The 20,115-nt window shown below is 41.8% G+C and overlaps 1 protein-coding gene across 1 annotated transcript in view; it reads right to left on the reverse strand.

The window, feature by feature from the left end:
* The window catches only part of ADCY2 (adenylate cyclase 2), a 429,519-nt gene that overhangs the window by 298,868 nt on the left and 110,536 nt on the right, over positions 1-20,115 (reverse strand). Inside the window, exon 3 of the mRNA XM_050792931.1 lies at positions 7,874-8,035. Within this exon, the coding sequence (XP_050648888.1) occupies positions 7,874-8,035 (162 nt within the window). The remainder of the gene's footprint in view (positions 1-7,873; positions 8,036-20,115) is intronic.

Below are 20,115 nucleotides of genomic sequence, written 5' to 3' on the forward strand. Positions count from 1 at the left end.
CGTTATCTTTGTAAGTAATGGACCAAAGATGCAAGGATTGGTGAAATTAAGAGGAAAATCACTGCCAAGATGCCAAGTGAAACATTAGTGAGTGATACCTCTAGCCAACATTTAATCAATTTATAGTAAAGTATCATATTCAACATAAACCCATCGCTTAGAATAAGCAGAATACAGGGTACAGGTGACGGAATCAAGAAGAGGACAGAGACAGTTAATGGATGGCTGTCACTTTTCATTTTTAAAGAAATTCTTTTTTGTGCTCCTTTGATCAAATCTCCAAGAGAAATTCATGTTACGATAGGGCTTCCCTGTACCTCCGTTCCCTCAATGCCCTCCACAGAACAGCTCCAAAATGCTGAAAATGAACCTAGGTCTCATTCTACCATTACGGTCAAATTGTTAGTTACCAACATGAAAGTTCTATGTCTTTAATTTTCTTGTATTTTTGTTCTAGAAATTGCCAGTGCATTTTTAAAGTCTGATGTCCTGCATTACATGTTACTGCTGGTGTTTTGTTCACTGGCCCTACCAAAACTCTACCTAGGTATAGGTGTCAGGCCTGGGAAGGGACCAGGGAGGAGAAAAGAAAGCAGGGATGAGAAATGCATTTAGATTTGCTTTAGGATTTAGTCACATTAGGCACGTTCCTATTTTTAGTTCCTCCTGATCCTTACTCCCATTCCTTCCAATTTTAATGCCTTTGGAACAGGTAAGCAATGGCTTGCTAAACCTAAGAGATGGATTCTACTCAATCAACAGTTTCATGCTACACAAAATGGACAATGATACGGTCTTTCTCTTTTCCTGTGAAAAAAAATTAATACCCTGAAGACAAAACAGTGAGAACAGAGATCCAAATTCCTAACAATTAGTCTCTCCCACAGCCAGAAACCGGGCAGCTGGTAATCTGCTGTCTTTCCTTTGAGCTTCTCAGATTAGATCCTAAACGCAATTTAATTCCAGACTCCAATATACACTTTCTGAATTATACTTAAAAAGACTCAATTACGTAACAAATCCACATTGCTATTGATTACACACTTGGCATAGATGATTTGTATTAGGTGCAATCTAAAATTTTTCAAATTGTATCAAAACTTAAATCTATTAGAGCATCCACAGTGTAAAAGAATCCTATACAATTTCTCTAACATATAAGTAATCCTGTTATAAAATCAATAAGCACCCCTTAGCTTTGCTTCTTTAATAAATATGGATTCTCGCATAACTGGCTTGCTTAAGTAAATCTATATTCAAATTGCTCTCTCTCTCAAGGGAAAATAAAAGATACATGAAACGAAAATTCAGAACGTGCTATGAATACCAAGGAAATCAAAATATAAGAAAAGTGAGTTTCACATACAAAGTGCAATCATGATGTATAAATAGGAATATATGGAAATTCCTGGGGGTTGGCTCATTATTATGCCAACAGTGATACTAACCTACAAAAGTACAGCAAATGAAGAACAGGCACGATGTATATTTACGATGAAATAAGCACTAAACAAGCACAAGCTTCATGCTGGACCGAGGCTCCTGACCTTTGGACCCACTGAGCCTGGCTGGAAGGCATGATCCCAGCCTCTGATATCCTCTGAGGGCCGCACCACTGCCACCACCCCTGGGGCCCAGGCAGGAGGCAGCCGCCACAACTGAGGTGGGTGGAGAGGAGGGTTTCACGTCTTCTTTACCTAGTCTCAATTTCCCTTTGCCTTGATATGACGGTAAGCAAAAAAGACTCCTTGCTGCTATCATGGCACTTACAGCCAAATGCATGTTATCCTATGATATAAGTACAATTTTTATTTTCTAGTTAATCATGAATTACTAAGGGCTTTTGGTTTTTATGCTAAATGTGTCATGTAGAAATGATATATTCTTCTTACATGGATAATATAAAACTGTTTCTCTTTAAGTTTTCTCATAATTAAATATTGTCTTCCCTCCATCACTAAGGGATTCCAGTATGTCTTCATAATCCCAGACTCCAGAAAAATGTTTCTTTGAAATTCAGTTAGGATAATAAAGAGAAAACAATTATTTAAAAAATTTGCAGAGAACAGTATGAAATAAATCGGAGAGTGACTGAAAAATGTCTCTTCCTCTTTCACTAATAATTGCTGTGTTCAAAATGTGTTAGTTCTCTTTCTGGTCCTACCTTTGCTCCCTTCTTTTTCTCTTCTTTATTGATATATGAGTTGTACATATTTTGGGGGTATATATGATATTTTGATACTTGTTTACAAGGTGTAATGATCAAATCAGGGTACTTAAGGTAGCCCTCACCTCAAACCTTTATCCTTCCTTTGTGTTGGGAACAATTCTTCTCTTCTAACTATTTTGAAATACATAATGAATTGTTGTAAACTATAATTTCCCTACCATTTATCAAACACTAGAACTTATACTTCTCTCTACCTGCATTTTTGTACTTGTGAACCAATTTTACCACCTGCTTCCCTTCCCAGCCTTCTCTTTTCTTCTTGTCCTTCTCCTTCCTTCCAGAATGATTCAGGCCTAAAACCATCAGACACGGCCCTGTAAGGAAGCATCTGCACCAGCAGTGGATGCGGGAGGCCAAATTCATCCAAAGATGACAAAGTTGGGTGTGAGGTACATCCGGAATGGGAAACCCAACCACAGGGGGACAGAGCCTGAGCAGAGGAGGGGATACCTAGGTGCAGGGCAGCCCCACATGCGTGGGTGTCAGAGCTGAGACAGGGGAGAGGACACCCAGGTGAGGGGCAGCCACACACGCGTGGGGTATCAGAGCTGGGACAGGGGAGGGGACCCACACATGTGTGGGGTGTCAGAGCCCGGGCAAAGGAGGGAGACGTGCTTGCAGGGGACAAGCTGGGTACAGGGATTGGAGCAGGAACCAAGGGAGGAGGCATCTGTACATGAGGAGGGGATGGCAGTAGAAATAGGAGGCTGGTTACAGACACGAATTGGTCCGATAAAGGAAATCTATCATAAATCATGGAAGCTAGATATTTTTTACTGTTAGTCAAAGGAGCTACAGTTGAAAGGGCAAAAACTGAAGTGAAACCTATGGTTGCTTGGAAAAGGAAATGTCCTTGTGAAGTCCTGACTATTAGTATACACACACACACATACACACACACATCTGTAACGTGGATGTAAATGCGTGTGGGCCTCACCTTGGTATAGTGACACCCAAGACCTAATGCCTAGATCATGTCTGTAAATGCTGTTCACTGAAAAAAAAAAAAAAAAATCAGGACTCCTGATTCTTTCATCAGAATCAGCACCCTAAAATCAGAGAGGGCTGATTTTAGGCCTGGGGCAGGAAGGAATAAGATCAGCCAGAAAGATCTTGTTCCACTAGAAAGCAAGAAAGGGCTCCAAGGATAGTGGGAATGTGTCAAGAGGACACCGAGGCCAGCTTGAAGAGGTGCCCACTGGACAAATCAGAGACAATGTGGGCATCAAAATAAACAGCGATGGTGGCCGGGTACAGTGGCTCACCCCTGTAATCCTAGCACTTTGGGAGGCCAAGGCTGGCAGATTGCCTGAGCTCAGGAGTTTGAGACCAGCCTGGGCAACATGGTGAAACCCCGTTTTCACTAAAATACAAAAAAGAAATTAGCCAGGCATGGCAGCGTGTGCCTGTAGTCCCAGCTACTCAGGAGGCTGAGACAGGAGAATTGCCTGAACCTGGGAGGCAGAGGTCACAGCAAGCTGAGATTACGCCACTGCACTCCAGCCTGGGCAACAGAGCGAGACTCTATCTCTATATTAATTAACTAATTAATTAAATAGTGATGCTAATGGTGTATAATCAATTTAATAAAATAGGAAAAAAGAAGACTGTATAGATATTAATAAACAAATAAATTGAAGCAAGATATATACCTAGTTTCAAAGTGCCTTTCCACAGAGTATGTCTTAATTATAAGGAGGAAAAGAGTAATTTCTATGTGAAAGAGTTGGATGGACAGAGCCATCATACAAGTGAACACCATAGGTAAGGACACAAAGAGAAGCGATACAGCCTTGATTGTGCTCCGGGAAGACACACCCACCATCACTCTGTGATTCTTGCCAAAGATGCAGAACCAGAATCTATTCATGAGGAAGCATCGGACAAACTCAAGTTGAAAGACATATTACAAAATAACGGTCCTGCAGTCTTCAAAAGTGTTAGGATCATAGGGCCAAAGAACCATTAAATAATTGTTCCATCCTGTAGAAGATCAAAGAGACTGGAGAACACATTGCCATGTGTCATGCCATGCATCTGAGCTAGGTCCTTTTGTGACGAAAGACGTTGTTGGGAAAGCTGAAGGAACTTAAATAGGGTCCATGCATCAGATGGCAGTGACAGAGAGATGTGGACTTCCCAGCGTTGGCAGGTGTCTTGTGGTTATGTAGGAGAATGGTACTGTAGGAAATACACACTGAAGCATTTGGGGTGATGGGGCATCAGATTGGCAACTTACCTCTAAATGGCTTAGCAAAAAAAAAATAATTCTCTATACCCCATTTGCAACTTATTGGTAAGTCTGTTATTGTTTCAAAATAAAAGTTACAAAATATATTAGTGATTACACTTCAGGTTGAAAATGTGTTAAGGAATACCATCCATAATTTTCAGTTATTAATTAAATTTCCTCAATTAGGTGATATATCATAGTCTGAGAATGCCTTCTACTTCAAGGCAAATACTGGTAAAAATGAATTTCCTGAGAACAATGAACCCTCTTATGCAGCAGGGAAGGAGAATATGGATTTATCTTAAGTGAATATTTTGATTAAGAGATAAGCTCTACGTGCTATCAGTGGATTGCCAATGTTCAAAGAAATAAAATGAAACAAAAACTTCTTAATATGGATCTGTGCTAAACAAAATGCACTCCTCCTTTGACGGCTTAGAAGGCAGGGTGATACTGACTATCGTTTGTGGGCAACCTCTTTCTTCATATCAGGACAGTACCCTTTATTTTACAGATAGTGTTACATTCAACAATTACACTGCAGCAATGCAACCACCAAATTTGTAACATTCTAATTTATACATACCATGCATAAAAATATTCAATAAAGTGTTTTTCTGGAACCTCAAACCAGTGGTATTTTTAAGTTATATTTCCAACAGTGGCCAAGGGTACTGAAAGCTCCTTTCTTCATTACTGTGATGTTTACCTACAAACCTCCCATTTCAAATCTGTTCGCATGTTCCACCTTTCCCAGCTCTTGGAATTACTGTGAAATTGTTTCTGAGAAAATGGGAAATGGACTTCATGTTATTCTGTTATTTTGGGTGTTGTTCCTTTATAAAATACTATGGAGTGAAGCATTTTTATTCTTTGTGCTATTCTAGAATTACCCCATCTCTGGCTGTTTGCTGATAAGATGTATTTTTCTTTGTCAGTTTTTGAAACTGAGTAAATAAAAATTTAAGATTCCATCTTTCCCACTTTTTTTTTTTAACCAATGCAGGAAAATAAAAAAAATTTTTTTTTTAAAAACCCAGCTCAATAAAGAATACAGTATTCAGTGACCTGCAATACATAAAGTTCTTCATGCAGCACTTCCTTTTCCCTTTTTTGTTTTAACCCTATTTGATGCTTACCGACAGGTATTAAAACTTCTGAAATATTTTTTGTCCTATTACATCTGCACCAGCAGACACTTCACTTATTCCTGAAGGAGCAGAAAGGATAAGTACAAAGTGTTCAAGGGATGTGTTCCAGGGTACCTCAAATGGTGAAAGTGCTGTGAGCCATGGCATATTTGAGTGTCTGACTGCTCATATGAGAAGGGATTTCCCACAGTTATTTTCAGCATGTAAAGTAGCTGAGCAAATTGTTTTCTCATTTCTACTGCAAAAATATGCCCACCACCCTGACCCATATGTGAACACCTAATGTTGAGCTTAACAGCTCAAATAAATGAGAAGATGGAAGAGTGGAATTTAGAGGAGAAAGGAGAAATGCCCCACAGACATCCTCAGGAGAGGCTCTGAAGTGCAGAAACAGGAAGTGAAGGCTGGGGTAGACATAATATACACAGGGGTGTTTCTTGCACTTCATCCCAGGCAAGGCTGGATTGTTCTTTTGAGCAGAAGGGTAGTTTCCAGGGGCTAGGGGTTGGGGGAAACCGGGAAAAGTTGGTTAAAGGCTGCAGGCTTTCTGTGATACGATGAAGAAGTGCTGGGGATGTAATGTACAGCGTGGGTGGTGATAGATGTGTTCATTAATCTGAATGTGACAACCATTACACAATGCATACATCTAGCAAGTCATAATGTTGCACACCTTGAATACATACCATCTTCATTTGTCATTTAAATATTTTAAAATTGGCCAGGCGCAGTGGTTCATGCCTGTAATCCCAGCACTTTGGGAGGCCGAGGCGGGCGGATCACGAGGTCAGGAGATCAAGACCATCCTGGCTAACACGGTGAAACCCCGTCTCTACTAAAAATACAAAAAATTAGCTGGGTGTGGTGGCGGCACCTGTGGTCCCAGCTGCTGGGGAGGCTGAGGCAGGAGAATGGCATTAACCCGGGAGGCAGAGCTTTCAGTGAGCCGAGATCGCGCCACTGCACTCCAGCCTGGGAGACAGAGTGAGACACCATCTCAAGAAAAAAAAAAAAATTTAAATAAACATAAAACACCCACCTTCATTCTCTCATTGGATTGGTTACTGGCTGGCCTCTGTCTGTGTCTCAGGTGGTGCAGGTTCCTAGCATGTGTCAAAGGCAATGCAGAGAGGAGCCATATGGCCTTCCTCCCCCTCCTCCTGGGAGCGGGCGCTTCTTAGTCATATCCAAATGAGCCGGGGTGAAACGCTAGCCCACTGTGTAAAATCAGAGGCCACTGCCTCTACAGTCAGTGTGGACAAAGGATGCTTAATGAATGCAGGTTTTCCTGGCTACTCTTAATGAATGCGATGTTATAAGCAGTAGCAGATGAGCACTGAAAAAAGGGATCCCCAGAAAGCTTTCCAAATGAGAGAGACTACTACAGACCCAAGAGTAAGCCTTCACTTCCACCTCAAGTTTCCAAATGAAATAGCACATCAAGCGAACGAAAAACTGCTTTCTCAGACCCAGAAGGGCTTAGGTGACCTGTGCCTAAAGTTCCTTTAGAATGGCACAGTGCTGTCACAACTGTGATTTTCTCAGCCCCACTGCATTTTATGCCCTGGCTGCATTTGTTGCAGTTGATCCCCACAGAGCAAATTAAACGTGCTTTTAATAGGTAAAACAGAGAACATTAGGAATAGCTCCAAATCATCCTCATGTTTGTAGGTGTACATCATGAGAAATCAGACAGCTTTTAAAATGCTTTTAACTAAATAGAATGGCTTCTTTGAAATGCTATTTATTAGTAAGGCAAAATGTATTGTTGTAGCATGTTAAAGAATTACTATATCTTTTAATGCTCATAGACCTGATAGAAAATTGTAAAATGAAGAAAATTTTTACCTTTGTAAAGAGGGTTTTGAATGTCAAGGTAGAGCGAAGGTGGGAACAAACTATGAAATTAATCGTATAAGTTACTTTGCTATAAAAATGAGTGCTGAATTGTAACATATAAGAATACCTTTTGATCATCAAAATTATACCACCAATCAGCAATCGCAAAACAGATTTGTCACATCCAAGTTTCCTGCTACCATTACTTTTGCGGTTGCTAATTGCTAAGTGACTGTGGATCCCACCAATGGCAGTAGAGCGGGGCTAGCTCCTCGGTGTTGTAGGGGGTCAGCCTCAAGGGGCAGAAAGAGAACAGCTGCGGGTACCACACTACACACACCCTGAATGGGCCAGCAGCACCCGCCTCAACCCCTGGTGGGATGTGGAAAGTCATTCTCTGAGGATGTGAGGTGCACCCACCTGCCAGACCAGGTGCTCCTTGCCTCCCGGCGTTGCAGACAGGCAGACGCTAAGCACGATGGTGTGGGAGGAGGAGGTGAGGACACTGGCAATGATGGCGTCTCGCATGTTGAAGGGCAGCATGGTGTACACCACGAAGATGATGAAGAGGAAGAATGATACCTATGGGCAGAGAAGAAGAACAATGAGAGTCACAAATATTCTGGTTTCTAAGAGCCTTCTGTTTCCATCCCATTAAAGGCTGCATAGAACAGCATGAGACATGCTCATTTAAGAAATAATCTGTGGACAAAATAGGGCAGTCGATGCAAATAAGTTCACTGGATTACAATAACAGACTAATCGTTGCGATGGAGAAAAGTTTGTTTTCAAAATTTTGGGACTTCACTTTGGTATCCAAACCACTCCATGAGTATGGATGCAAAGCTGGTCCTAAACTATCAGGGTTCTGTATCTTTGCTTTAGAACACGCACTGAGGATTCTTGAAGTGATCTACCAAACTGCAAAGGGAGACCCATGGAGGAGGGACAGGCATCATCAGGGACGGCGGGGACAGGGGAGACCCATGGAGGAGGAAGAGGTGCCATCGAGGGGAGTTAGTAAAAGCAGATGCTGAGAGCACAGGTATGTAACAAACAAAACAAAACAGTCTGCGGATGGCTCAGCTGCCGTGGAACTCAGTGTGGCAATTCCCCAAGAAGTTAAACATACACAGTGGTTCTACTCCCGCGTACATTTCCAAAAGAATTGAAAACAGGTACTGAAACAGATACATGTACACCCATTTCATAATAGCATTTTCTAGTAACCTCAAGGTGGAAACACAAATGTTCATTACAGGATGAATAAACAACATGTGGTATATCCACACGATAGAAAATTATTCAGCCTTAACATGGAGTAAGGTGACAATTCATGCTACCATACAGAGGAACCTCGAAAACATGGTAAGTGAACAAAATCTGGGCAAAAGACCTCATAGTGTATGATTCCATTTACATCAAATATCCAGAATAACTAAACCCATAGGGATGGAAAGCAGATTGGGGGTTGCCAGTAGTTGGGGGAAGGGGACTGGGTGGGGAATGGAGAGTAGCTGCTGACTAGGTACACAGTTTCCTTCAGGGATGATGAAAAATTCTCTAAAACTAGATTAGGTATTGGTTGCACAACGTTGGGAATGCCACCTTAATTGGGTAATTTATGTTGTGTGAATTTCAGCTCAATCAAAACAATCAACATGAAACCTCTCAAAGAAATGTTTGGCATGAAAAAGAAAATGGTTTAGTAGGTAACAAGAAAAAAAGATCACTTTTATCATAAAAAGAGCAGAGACAGAACATCAAAAAGGATGAAAGGTGAACAATCCAGTTGGAAGGGACTGAGGTCAGGAAAATAGGGAACGGGACATGTGGCCAGCTTCCCACGCGTCTCTTGACTCCAGACAGAAGGGAAGCTAAGGAAAGTGTGCCCCATTTTCACAGTGTGACCTGTGTCACCTGAAGGGGACGCTCAGGCGCTGCACAGTTGGAAGGATGTGGTGCAATCACGCCAGCGCTTCTGGTACCAAGTCTGGACGTGAGCTCCTGAGAAGAATGTGGGCAATGAGCCGGGCTCCCGACGGAGTTAAAGGGGGAAGCCTGGGAGAACACCAGGCTTCTTCCCTCCTGGGAATCTGCACCACGTATTACCACCTGAAAAGAAGCATCTGTCACCACTTCACTATTCCAGGGTGGTGTCTGATCAGCTGTATTTGTGTAATCGTCATACACAGAAGAGCACAGGGAAGATTAAGGAGACATAGCCTAAAAATAAACGTGGGTCCTCAAAAGGCCCTCTTCTATTTGGCACTCCACGCTTTTTGGAACAGGCTTGCTGAATGAATGCTTGTTAAGGCACTTCGACCTGAAGAAGCATTCATTCTGCAAGCCTGTGTGAAGCTCCTGTGAATGCAGCCAGGTTCTGAAGGTGGAGGGCGCAGGACAGAGCCCCGGCTCTCAGGGGCCTCAGGGTCCAGCAGATGAGACAGTCATGCACGTAGCTGTCATCTAGTAGTCTGTGTCCTGAGAGAAGGGCACCTGCTCTCACTGTGAGGAGACGACCGGGTGGACGCTGAAGTACCTTCTCTAATTCTTGTGAGTCCAGCCGTCTCGGGACGACAGCCAGGAGAAACCCACTGTGAGTGGGAAAAATGACCCGGAATCCTCATCAGGAAGCCCAGATTGGGCATGGACCATCTGCTTCATGCCCCCGTCTCCTCCCATTCAATCTATATTTAAAAGGGCCCTCAGGCCAAAAATTGTGGGGGAACACATTGCCATAGCAATATTTTTTTTCTGGTAAATATTTTTTCTTTCACCTCTTTAAAAATAAAGGCTCTGAAGGTTTTTTCAGTAAAGCATTATTATTTAGCATCATATGCATTCCACTTGTTCCATTCCATATTTGGGACGTGAAACCAAGGCAAAAACTATTGTCTTAGACCGTTTATGTATAAAAATGCAAAGTTTGGCTAGGAAGACATATCAGGCATGCCTTTGGAGGGACTTGTAGTAAGGGATGCTTTATCTTCACAGACAGGCTGGCGCACCTCCCTCACTTCATCTTCCCAAGGAAGGAATATGCATGAATTCTAGCCCCAAAATTATCTTCCAAAACCACTGATAGCTAGCAGCAGCACTCACTGGGAGTTTGCTGTGCAGATCCCTTCCCAGGTCTCCAGCAAGTCTGACTGAGAACCACTGAGCTATCAGAAAAGCTTCTTTAGGAATGGGAAAATCAATGGTTGTGTACTTACAGCTTATTGAGCAAATGAAATTTACTTTGGAATCTCTGTATTACCCTCCCAGTTTACAGAAAGTATGCTCGATTAAGATACTGTTTTTTCGACACATAACATTTATGTAAAATCTTATATCCCATAACGGGTATTACATGAATAGTTTCAGGTACCAGAGTTGACAATTACAAAAGAGAACCTCTCTTTTATGATTACATATTTGCTTCTATGCAAAAACCTTTAGCATTTCTTTAAAATTATCACTTTCGAGTAGCTTAATTTCAGATAACTTTAAAATTCTAATACCATCTCCATTAAAATATACTTCTGCAAATATTTTGAGCCTTGAAATGGAAGTCTGTGGAAGACTTATCCACGATAACCAAATGGAAAACAGATCTTCAGTTTTCTGAACACAGGAGCCCCTGTTAAGTATTCTTCATGAGATGGCAAAATTAATTTTCAAAGGTCAATTGTGCAAATTGCATTAAATCAAATCAGAGGTTTTAGTGGTAGTATTTCGGGAGTTTGGCTAGTGGTGCTTGGGGAGTGTGCGGCGGGTGGGACAGTGAGGAAGAAAGTCAACTACAGCTTCGAGTCCCATAGGGAGAATGTTCTTCACTCCTTATTAATCCCAAAGAGTTCTCATTTTTTTTAAGCCTGCTTTCCAATGCAACTTCAAACAGGGCCATATGTAAAACTAAAATGGATTTGGCACATGTAAAGAATGTGTGGGTAAAAAGCTCCAGAAAGTCGAATGCTACCTCTTGGGTTTCCATGTTACCATGGGGACATCTCCCATGGCTGAGATTCCTCTTAGATATAGCTCTGTCCAGAGGGTAAAGAGGGCAGAGCCAGGGATCTCATTCCTGTGATCCTGCACAGAAACCCCAAGTTTGCACAATAGCTGAGGCGTCTGCACTCATTCCAATAAAACAGTTTCAAGTGTGTCTCTTAAGTCCAGCTCCACACTTGCCTTTTGCAAGACATGCCTATCTTCCTACATATCTTCTACTTGCATCTCAAGCTTCACAAGTTTCAAATCAACCAAGAGCTTCTTTATGTTTTTAAACCTGTTTGTCTTGCAGGATAACTCAAGTCTGCCCATGATGGCTCTGTCTCCAATAACCCAGGTGCAAATCCTTGAAAGTCACCTTTGAAAATTCTCTCCTCGCACCCACACTCAAAAACACGGTCTTCTCATTTTAGGATTCCAGACCAGTGGGTTGTCTCTGTCTGTCTGCTTCTCTCCATCCTGAACTCACTGAGCTGGTTCCTGGCATTTCTGTTTGTTAGGAAATACGATTTTATACTCTTTCCCTCTATGCCCTGCTGCCAAAACAAGGGAAGCAGAGTGTGTACCCTTCTCCTTCGTGTCCACTCCATGCCTTTCTCCAAGCCTTGGGTAACCATCAGGACTCTACAAAAAACCATTGCTTTCTTCTTTCTGGCCATGTAATGTAATTGCACTTCACTGTTGTCATCTCAGTTAGGTGAGAGGCGAGTGGAAACTTTAAAAGCTCACGCACTGTTAGCCATGTCCTCCTCCCTCCCCGGCAACCATGGAAACATGGAGTTGAGGCTTCTCCCAGTCTAGGTCCCCATGTGAGCAGTACAGCCTCTCAGCTGACCTACACAAACCTGTGTTCACGCGAGTGGTTGACAAACCTTTGTGATGTTCAGCCCCGAATTCCTAAGCACAGTTCAGCTGGTCCTGTTACCAAGCTTACAGAAACACACATGCACGCTCATGGGATGTCTTACTGATGTCATATTTATAATAATTGGGTGCTTTTATATATAATACCCTGCAATTTGCATTTTGTTCCATTAACTATATATCATGGGCCTCTTTCCAGGTCTATAATCACAAATATATTATTTACTTTTTACTAGCTGCAAAATGTTCCATGGCAATGGGTACATCATCTTTGACTCTAGTATTTCCCCACTGATGCTCTCCCTCCTGGCAGGATGTGTGCCCTTGTCTAACTGCTGCAGTAATGCTCCTTCAGTTCTTCCTTGCTCCAACACCATTCTTTCTCTAATCCAGATGGCATTCTACTGCCAGATTCATGATTCTGAATGCACAGGTCTCATGTGTTTCTTCCTTGGATGAAAACCTCCTGTAGCTTGCCTCATACCACCTGCACGAAATGGAAAATCCTCCCCTGCCTCCACCCACACCCTCTAGTCCTCTTCATTCTCTTTACTTATTCAGAGCATTTACAGTCCCCATTTATTTGTTAATTTTCTCCCCTCACATGGGTAAGCATAGTGACAAAACCAGGAAGTTGATTCACTCATAGCCAAGACCCCAATGCCCAGGACAGTACCTCACATATGGCAGATGCTTCACTGAATATTTGCTGTCTGCAGGAAAGACTATTATGCATCCTAATATGAACCAAGCCATAACCACCTCATTAGCATCTACTTACCAAATGCTTCTCTAAAAACATTCCAACATCCTCCTTGTTCCAACTGGACTTGCCATTAGCTATAGACATGTTAATTTTCAAATTACCATTTCTCTATTTAGTAGATCAATTACATTGAATCACTCAACTGGACAGACATTTGTCAGATGCCTGTGGCAGGCAACAGCAGATACTGGGTTGAATCAGGAGCAGCCTCAGTTTGGGCGGCCCCTGTTCTCAGCCTAGAGAAGCTGTCCCCTTGCAAATCCCCCACTCAACTCTCTTTACTCAGCACATCTGCTCCTGCCTATCCCAAAACACAAGATCTTCCAAAGAAGGCCAATTTTGAAGAGTTTGATACAATGAAAACTCAACTAAGCAAGGAGAACATGAACACTGTCACCACTTTTTCATGAAGAAAGCTCTTTTGTGGAACCAAGTTCAAGCTCATCTTCTTTCTGGAGGGTGGGCATAACCCCCTCGGTGAGTGTGCAGTAAGAGCTCCTTGTGCTAATGAGATTCTGAGCTGGATTTTTTAAGAGGCAGTATCATAGCTGTGCAGTCAAACAACGGTGGAGTGGAAGGGACCATTTAATCCATCTCTTCCAAGGCAGGCTGCAGAAAGCATAGGACTTGGAAGATGAGCTGCTCCAATGATTTCATGGCTTCTTCAGATCATGCATCAAATGCATTAGCTTCTTGAGGCTGCTGTAACAAATTACCACAAAGTAGGTGGCTTTAAACAACAAAAAAATTTTCTGTCACAGTTGGGAGGCTAAAAATTTTAAATCAAGGTGTCCGCAGGGTTGGTTTCTCCCAGAGGCTCTAAGGAAGAATCTATTGCAGATTCTGGTGGCTCCCAGCAATCCTGAGCAAACTCTGATCATTCTGCTGCCATCTTACCTGGCCTTGCTCCCATGTGTCTGTGCCTCTGCACAGCGTTCTCTTCTCCCTGTATCTCTGTCCAAATTTCCCTCTTGCTATAAAGACCCCAGTCATTGGATTGGGGACTGACCCTAAATCCATTATGACTTCATCTTAACCTGATGACATCTGCAAAGACCCTATTTTCAAATAAGGTCACATTCACAAGTACTGCAGGCTAGGACTTCAATATATCTTTCTTGGAGAACATAATCCAACCTGTAACATTAGGTTTATGCTGTAATCAAACCAGGGTTTAGATCTCAAGTATTTTCTGCCCACTTCACATCCCATGTTCCATTCCTGAGTCAGACATGAAAGGCAAGTGTCTATAATATCAAGGCTACTTACAATTTATAAATCCAAACTAATTTGGTAGAAATATTCTATTTTTACTTTTTGGACATAAAATTACTATGAAAATGGAGAAGAGTTGAGGTACAGCTTAAGCAAAGGTAGACCAGGCTCATGGATAGGTCCTAACTTGATTCTACACACATCAGGTCTATCAGGGTTCCACTCTGTCTCAGGCCTCTGCTTCAAGGCCCATGGACTTTCACAGTGTGGCTCAGTCTTTCTTTCACAGTGCAAATATTCCCAAACATGCCAATCATAGATTAAAAGATATTCCCAAACATGTCAATCATAGATTAAAAGATGAAGCTTCTGGTTTTCTCTTTCAAATGGCTCTCAACTTTAATATACAAATGGAGTGTTGCCATTTGTTGCATTCTCCCCTGGATGTATAAACAAGTAGAATCATCAGCAAGCTAATCAAGATTAGGTACAGAAAGAAAGCACAGCGGTTCTGTGGAGAACACACCATCAGAGAACTATTTCCTATTTTTGTTAGGCTAGTAAATTAAAGGAAATAACATCGCAGTGAACATAATGTATTTTATAACCAAAGGCAGAGCAATTAAAATCATTTTTCTCTCCAAAAAATCTAAGAAATTAGAAATACCATAGTATTTACAGTAGTAACTTAATTTTCAAAGACACAGATTTTACCAAAAACCATAGGAATTATACCTTCCAACAATAGTACCGGGGTATAGTTCTTAAACATTGTATCTTATTGTTATTGCAGAATACAACCAGAAATGCCAAAATTTAGTAAATATTGTCTGAGGAAATTTAGAATTTTTAAATACATTAATCTAATTGAGCATTCTTAATGGTAAGTTACGTCAGGCCTCTGAGCCCAAGCCAAGCCATCACATCCCCTGTGACTTGCACATATACGCCCAGATGGCCTGAAGTAACTGAAGAATCACAAAAGAAGTAAAAATGCCCTGCCCCGCCTTAACTGATGACATTCCACCACAAAAGAAGTGAAAATGGCTGGTCCTTGCCCTAAAGTGATGACATTACCTTGTGAAAGTCCTTTTCCTGGCTCAAAAATCTCCCCAACTGAGCACCTTGTGACCCCCACTCCTGACCACCAGAGAACAACCCCACTTTGACTGTAATTTTCTTTTACCTACCCAAATCCTATAAAATGGCCACACCTTTATCTCCCTTCGCTGAATCTCTTTTCGGACTCAGCCTACCTGCACCCAGGTGATTAAAAAGCTCACACAAAGCCTGTTTGGTGGTCTCTTCACACGGATGCGCATGACAAATTCTAAGTTCAAAGTAATGTATTCTCATTGGATGTCATCTATATCTCAAAGAATTGATGACTTTGAGAATATTGATGACTTTGATACCATTTACTAATCAGGAACACTGTTTAAATTTTTTGGAAACATAACTAGAAAGCTGTATAGTAGAAATGTACTTTAACATTTTCCATAACCAAATCTGTAAAACAATAAATATGTTTTCACCTAGATGATTATTTTCTTATCTTGTTCCTTGATAATACTTCACACAAGGATTACTCTGAGTCACAAATATATTTTTTATACAAACATCACAAACTGTGTAAAGGCATCTTCTGTTTAACTGGGGGAACCTCATTCATCCCAATGTCTTATGCTAAACTGTTCACTGGCTCAGTTCTAAGGTCTAACTCCTAATTCCCACATTCATATACTATAGTGGATTACACAGACCTAATGACCAAATTGTTGTTAATATAATTTACAGGAAGACATGACATAGAGACTCTAAATTACCAAAACAGGCCTGGAGTATGTGGATGCAGTTTTCACAAGGGATATTTTATGCCCCAACTCCAATGAATCTCTGTCCTTCGTGTACTCTCTCCCATCTCATTTAATGAAACCCCTAGTCCCCAAACCTAGGAAGTGTTCTTAATAGTTTTCTCTTCCTCATTCTTTCCACCCCTACAAAAACATCCAGAGCCCATCTACTCCCTCCTGCCTGTGTTACAACATCATCCAAATCACATGATCATCCCTGGATTCCTGCAACAGCATCCAAATAGCCTTTCTTACACCAGTGTCCCCTAGAATGAATTTTACGCACAGAAGTCAAAGCAATTTTTTAAAAAGTTAAATCTGATAACAGTAATCCTCCTCTGTTTATAGCCCTCTGATGGTTTTCTTTTCTTTTCTTTTCTTTTCTGATGGAGTCACGCTCTGTCACCCAGGCTGGAGTGCAGTGACGTGATCTCGGTTCACTGCAACCTCTATCTTCCAGGTTCAAACAATTCTCCTGCCTTAGCTTCCCGAATAGCTGGGATTACAGGTATGCACCACCACGCCCAGCTAATGTTTGTATGTTTAGTAGAGACGGGGTCTCACCAGACTAGTCTTGAACTCCTGGCCTCAAGTAATCCACCCACCTCAGCCTCCCAAAGTGCTGGGATTACAGGTGTGAGCCACAGTGCCTGGCCCCTCCAATGATTTTCTGTAACACTTAGAATAAATTTGAAGTCCTTATAATGCCAATAAGGGTCTCTCATGATCTAGTCCTGGTGCTATCTCCAGTCTCGCATCCTATCAACTCCCATCACCGCCATGTTCATACTCCCTCCACACCGGCCCTCCTGCTGGTCCCTGAGGAACCGCAAGGCCTTTGCAATGGTTGTTTTTCTGCCCCAAAGTCCTTCCCCAAATCTTTCCTTGGCTGGCTGTTTCCTGTCATTCAAGCCTTACCACTCAATTGTCACCTCCCCAGAGAGAATCCCCCGATCTCCCTATCTAAAAAAACCTTTCGTTTTCTTTTTTGCTAATCACACTACTTTTTTTTTTTTTTTTTTTTTTTTGAGACAGAGTCTTACTCTGTCGCCCAGGCTGGAGTGCAGTGGTGCGATCTCAGCTCACTGCAGCCTCTGCCTCCCGGGTTAAAACAATTCTCCTGCCTCAGCCTCCTGAGTAGCTGGGACTACAGGTGCACGCCACCACACCCAGCTAATTTTTTTGTATTTTTAGTAGAGATGGGGTTTCAGCATGTTGGCCAGGATGGTCTCAATCTCCTGACCTTGTGATCTGCCCGTCTCGGCCTCCCAATTACAGGCGTGAGCCACCACACCCGGCCCCTACATTCTTTATATCATTATTGCAATTAGAATGTTTATTTCTACATCTTTCTTTATATTTTTGAAATTTTGTATCTTCTGTCTTCCCCCATACATATGCAGGCTCTATGGGACAAGGACACTGTTGGGACGCATCCCTGCATCTGCAAATTCTACACAGCACCTAAAAAACCTCAACGCAGATTTGCTGAAAGAAGGAAGGAAACACCTCAGGTGTAGTTATACTTGAAAGTTATGAGCAGGGAAGCCCCAAGGAGGCTGACTGAGCAGAGGCAGGTTCTCAGCGACGTGGAAGTCCAGGGCACGTGTCGGGTGCTGCACACGTGTTAATTCCCTAGTGCCTCAGGCAGCACCTCGATGGCAGTCATTTTATCCCTGCTCATCTTAACCTCTCTTCAGTAACAGAGTATCATAACTCTTCATTTCATATTCTTCACTAAAAGATCCACGCACACTATAAGTAAGTAAAACCACCTTAGAAGAAGTAATGAAAATTAAATCAACTCCTTTGCATCCACCGTATGTTCTGTACATGTGTTAACCTAGGTGTCATGACTTTTACCTGCAGAGATGCACTGTCTGCCCTTTTCTCCCAGTTCATTGAGAGAGTGGGAGGTACCAGCATCCTCAACATTTCCCATGATTTCCTGGAACAACAATGACCCTGCATCCTATTTGATTTTGTGGAGCTTGAGATCTTTGTTAACACCAAGTACGGTGCTTGGGCCCGAGCCTGGTCATGCCTGGGAGCTTGTTAGGAATACACTCTCTTGGATCTCACCCTAAATGGACTGAATTAGACTCTGTGGTAACCCTGCTTCCCAGGTGCTGTGCCTGTGACCTACACCGCTCCAAAGGGTTGTCAGCGAGTCCCGTGATCAGAGTTACTCTTGCTATAGTGACAGCCACTGCAGGGGAGTTTCCAATATTCCAACCAGATACATAGGACAAGGATCATGCATTCAGCTCTGCCATGCAGTTCTACTCAAGGTCTGGTGCTAAATAAATGTTGACTAAATCAATGAATCAGTGAACTAGGAAGAATGATTATGCATCTTTTAACTTGGTTATTCGTTTCTATTTCTTGACACCTCCAAACCAAGCCGATTTTAAAATAAAAACCATTGAAAAGATATATATTTCCTTTAAATTTCATTTCTACTTAATAAGAAAAAGGACCACACCAACAATTACAGAGGACATGAGACTCTGGCCTTTTTCAGACCTTCTCTGTGTCATCATTACCCCATTCTGCTGCTTCTGTTTTACTGATGGAGAGCTCTTGTTGCAGAAAAGGTAACCAAACTGTCCGTTTGCGTCACCAAATAATAACTCTTACTCAATACCTGACCATTTTAAGTAGAATGCCATCTTTCTTACTGTGAAAAGCATAATTGGAAATTCTTGGAAATTCACTTTATACTATTTAATAAAATCTTTTATAATCATAATTCAAGATAAAAGCTCAGGAACATGTTGATGACTAGATTGTAAAAAAGATTCTATCCTTCCCATACAGTTAGCTTAGGCTTAGAATATCAACTCTATAGAATGTGAAAATATTTCTTTAAATGTTATATTATTAAGCGAAAGAATACATATTATGTTCTTTGAAGGAAAGCCAGGGCTTCAAAAGAGTAATGATCAAATCATGAATCACTGGGTAGCTTTCATTCTTCTTCTGAAAATGTTATTCAGAGTTAGAGAGATTGATGATGGAATCAGAGGTAAAACAATAACTTTCACTGTGCTTTTTTAAATTTAAAATAGGTAGGAGGTATGTCATACATTTTTAAAAGCTTGAGAAGAAGAATAGTAGGATATAACATTAACAAAAATCGGTGTCCTGAGGGAATGCAGACAGCTGACTGTCTTCTCCAGCTCTCCATCTGTTCTGAACCCTCAGTCTCGAGGCTGGGCAGAAGGACGGTGGCTGTGGATTCCGGCCCTATTTCTCCTCCTCTTCTCCTAATCCTGATTCCTTCTTTTGCTGTGAATATCCATGTACCATATATGTCATCTTCCCTCTCCATTCACCATGCATGCATTCACTTATTCACCAGTACCGATTTTAACTCTACAATATACAGGCATTTTCTTAGCTATTATTGATAACACAAGGACCCCGCTCTCAAGATCTCTGAAGTTTCCCAGAATGAAGCCCTATCTCCAAGCTTGTCCATTTATTTTCTGTACCTTCTTTTTTTCCCTCACACAAACATTACAACTTCAGGATCTCTCTGAAAGCCTAATTTGTTTAGTTAAAGTCTGCAAACCTTCTGCCAATAATTAACAAACAACTGTCTTATGACTGAATGTGGGCTCTCATCTCCATCTTCATAGTTAAAGCAAACTCTGTTCCTTGGGCCTGGAATAATAGTGCACTGTTCCCACATAGTACTCCTGTGTCCCCCAGTACCTATTCAGATTGTGAAAGACTTCTTTTGGAGGGGGTTCTCTTGGCCAACATGAGGATGAAAACACAACGGTGCCTTCTTGCATTGTCCTCAGTTTCCTAATGTAGAAGATGTGGTGGAATGCCTGATCAGCCCACAGTTCTTTCTCCTTCCTCACCTGGCCATGGAACCCGGCAGATGGAGTGTGCTCCTCACCCACCTGAGCGTGGACCTGGCTGTGTGACTCACATTGAGTAACAGAATATGGGAG

The sequence above is a fragment of the Macaca thibetana genome, chromosome 6 (assembly GCF_024542745.1).
Source record: "Macaca thibetana thibetana isolate TM-01 chromosome 6, ASM2454274v1, whole genome shotgun sequence".
NCBI classification, from domain to species: Eukaryota; Metazoa; Chordata; class Mammalia; order Primates; family Cercopithecidae; genus Macaca; species Macaca thibetana.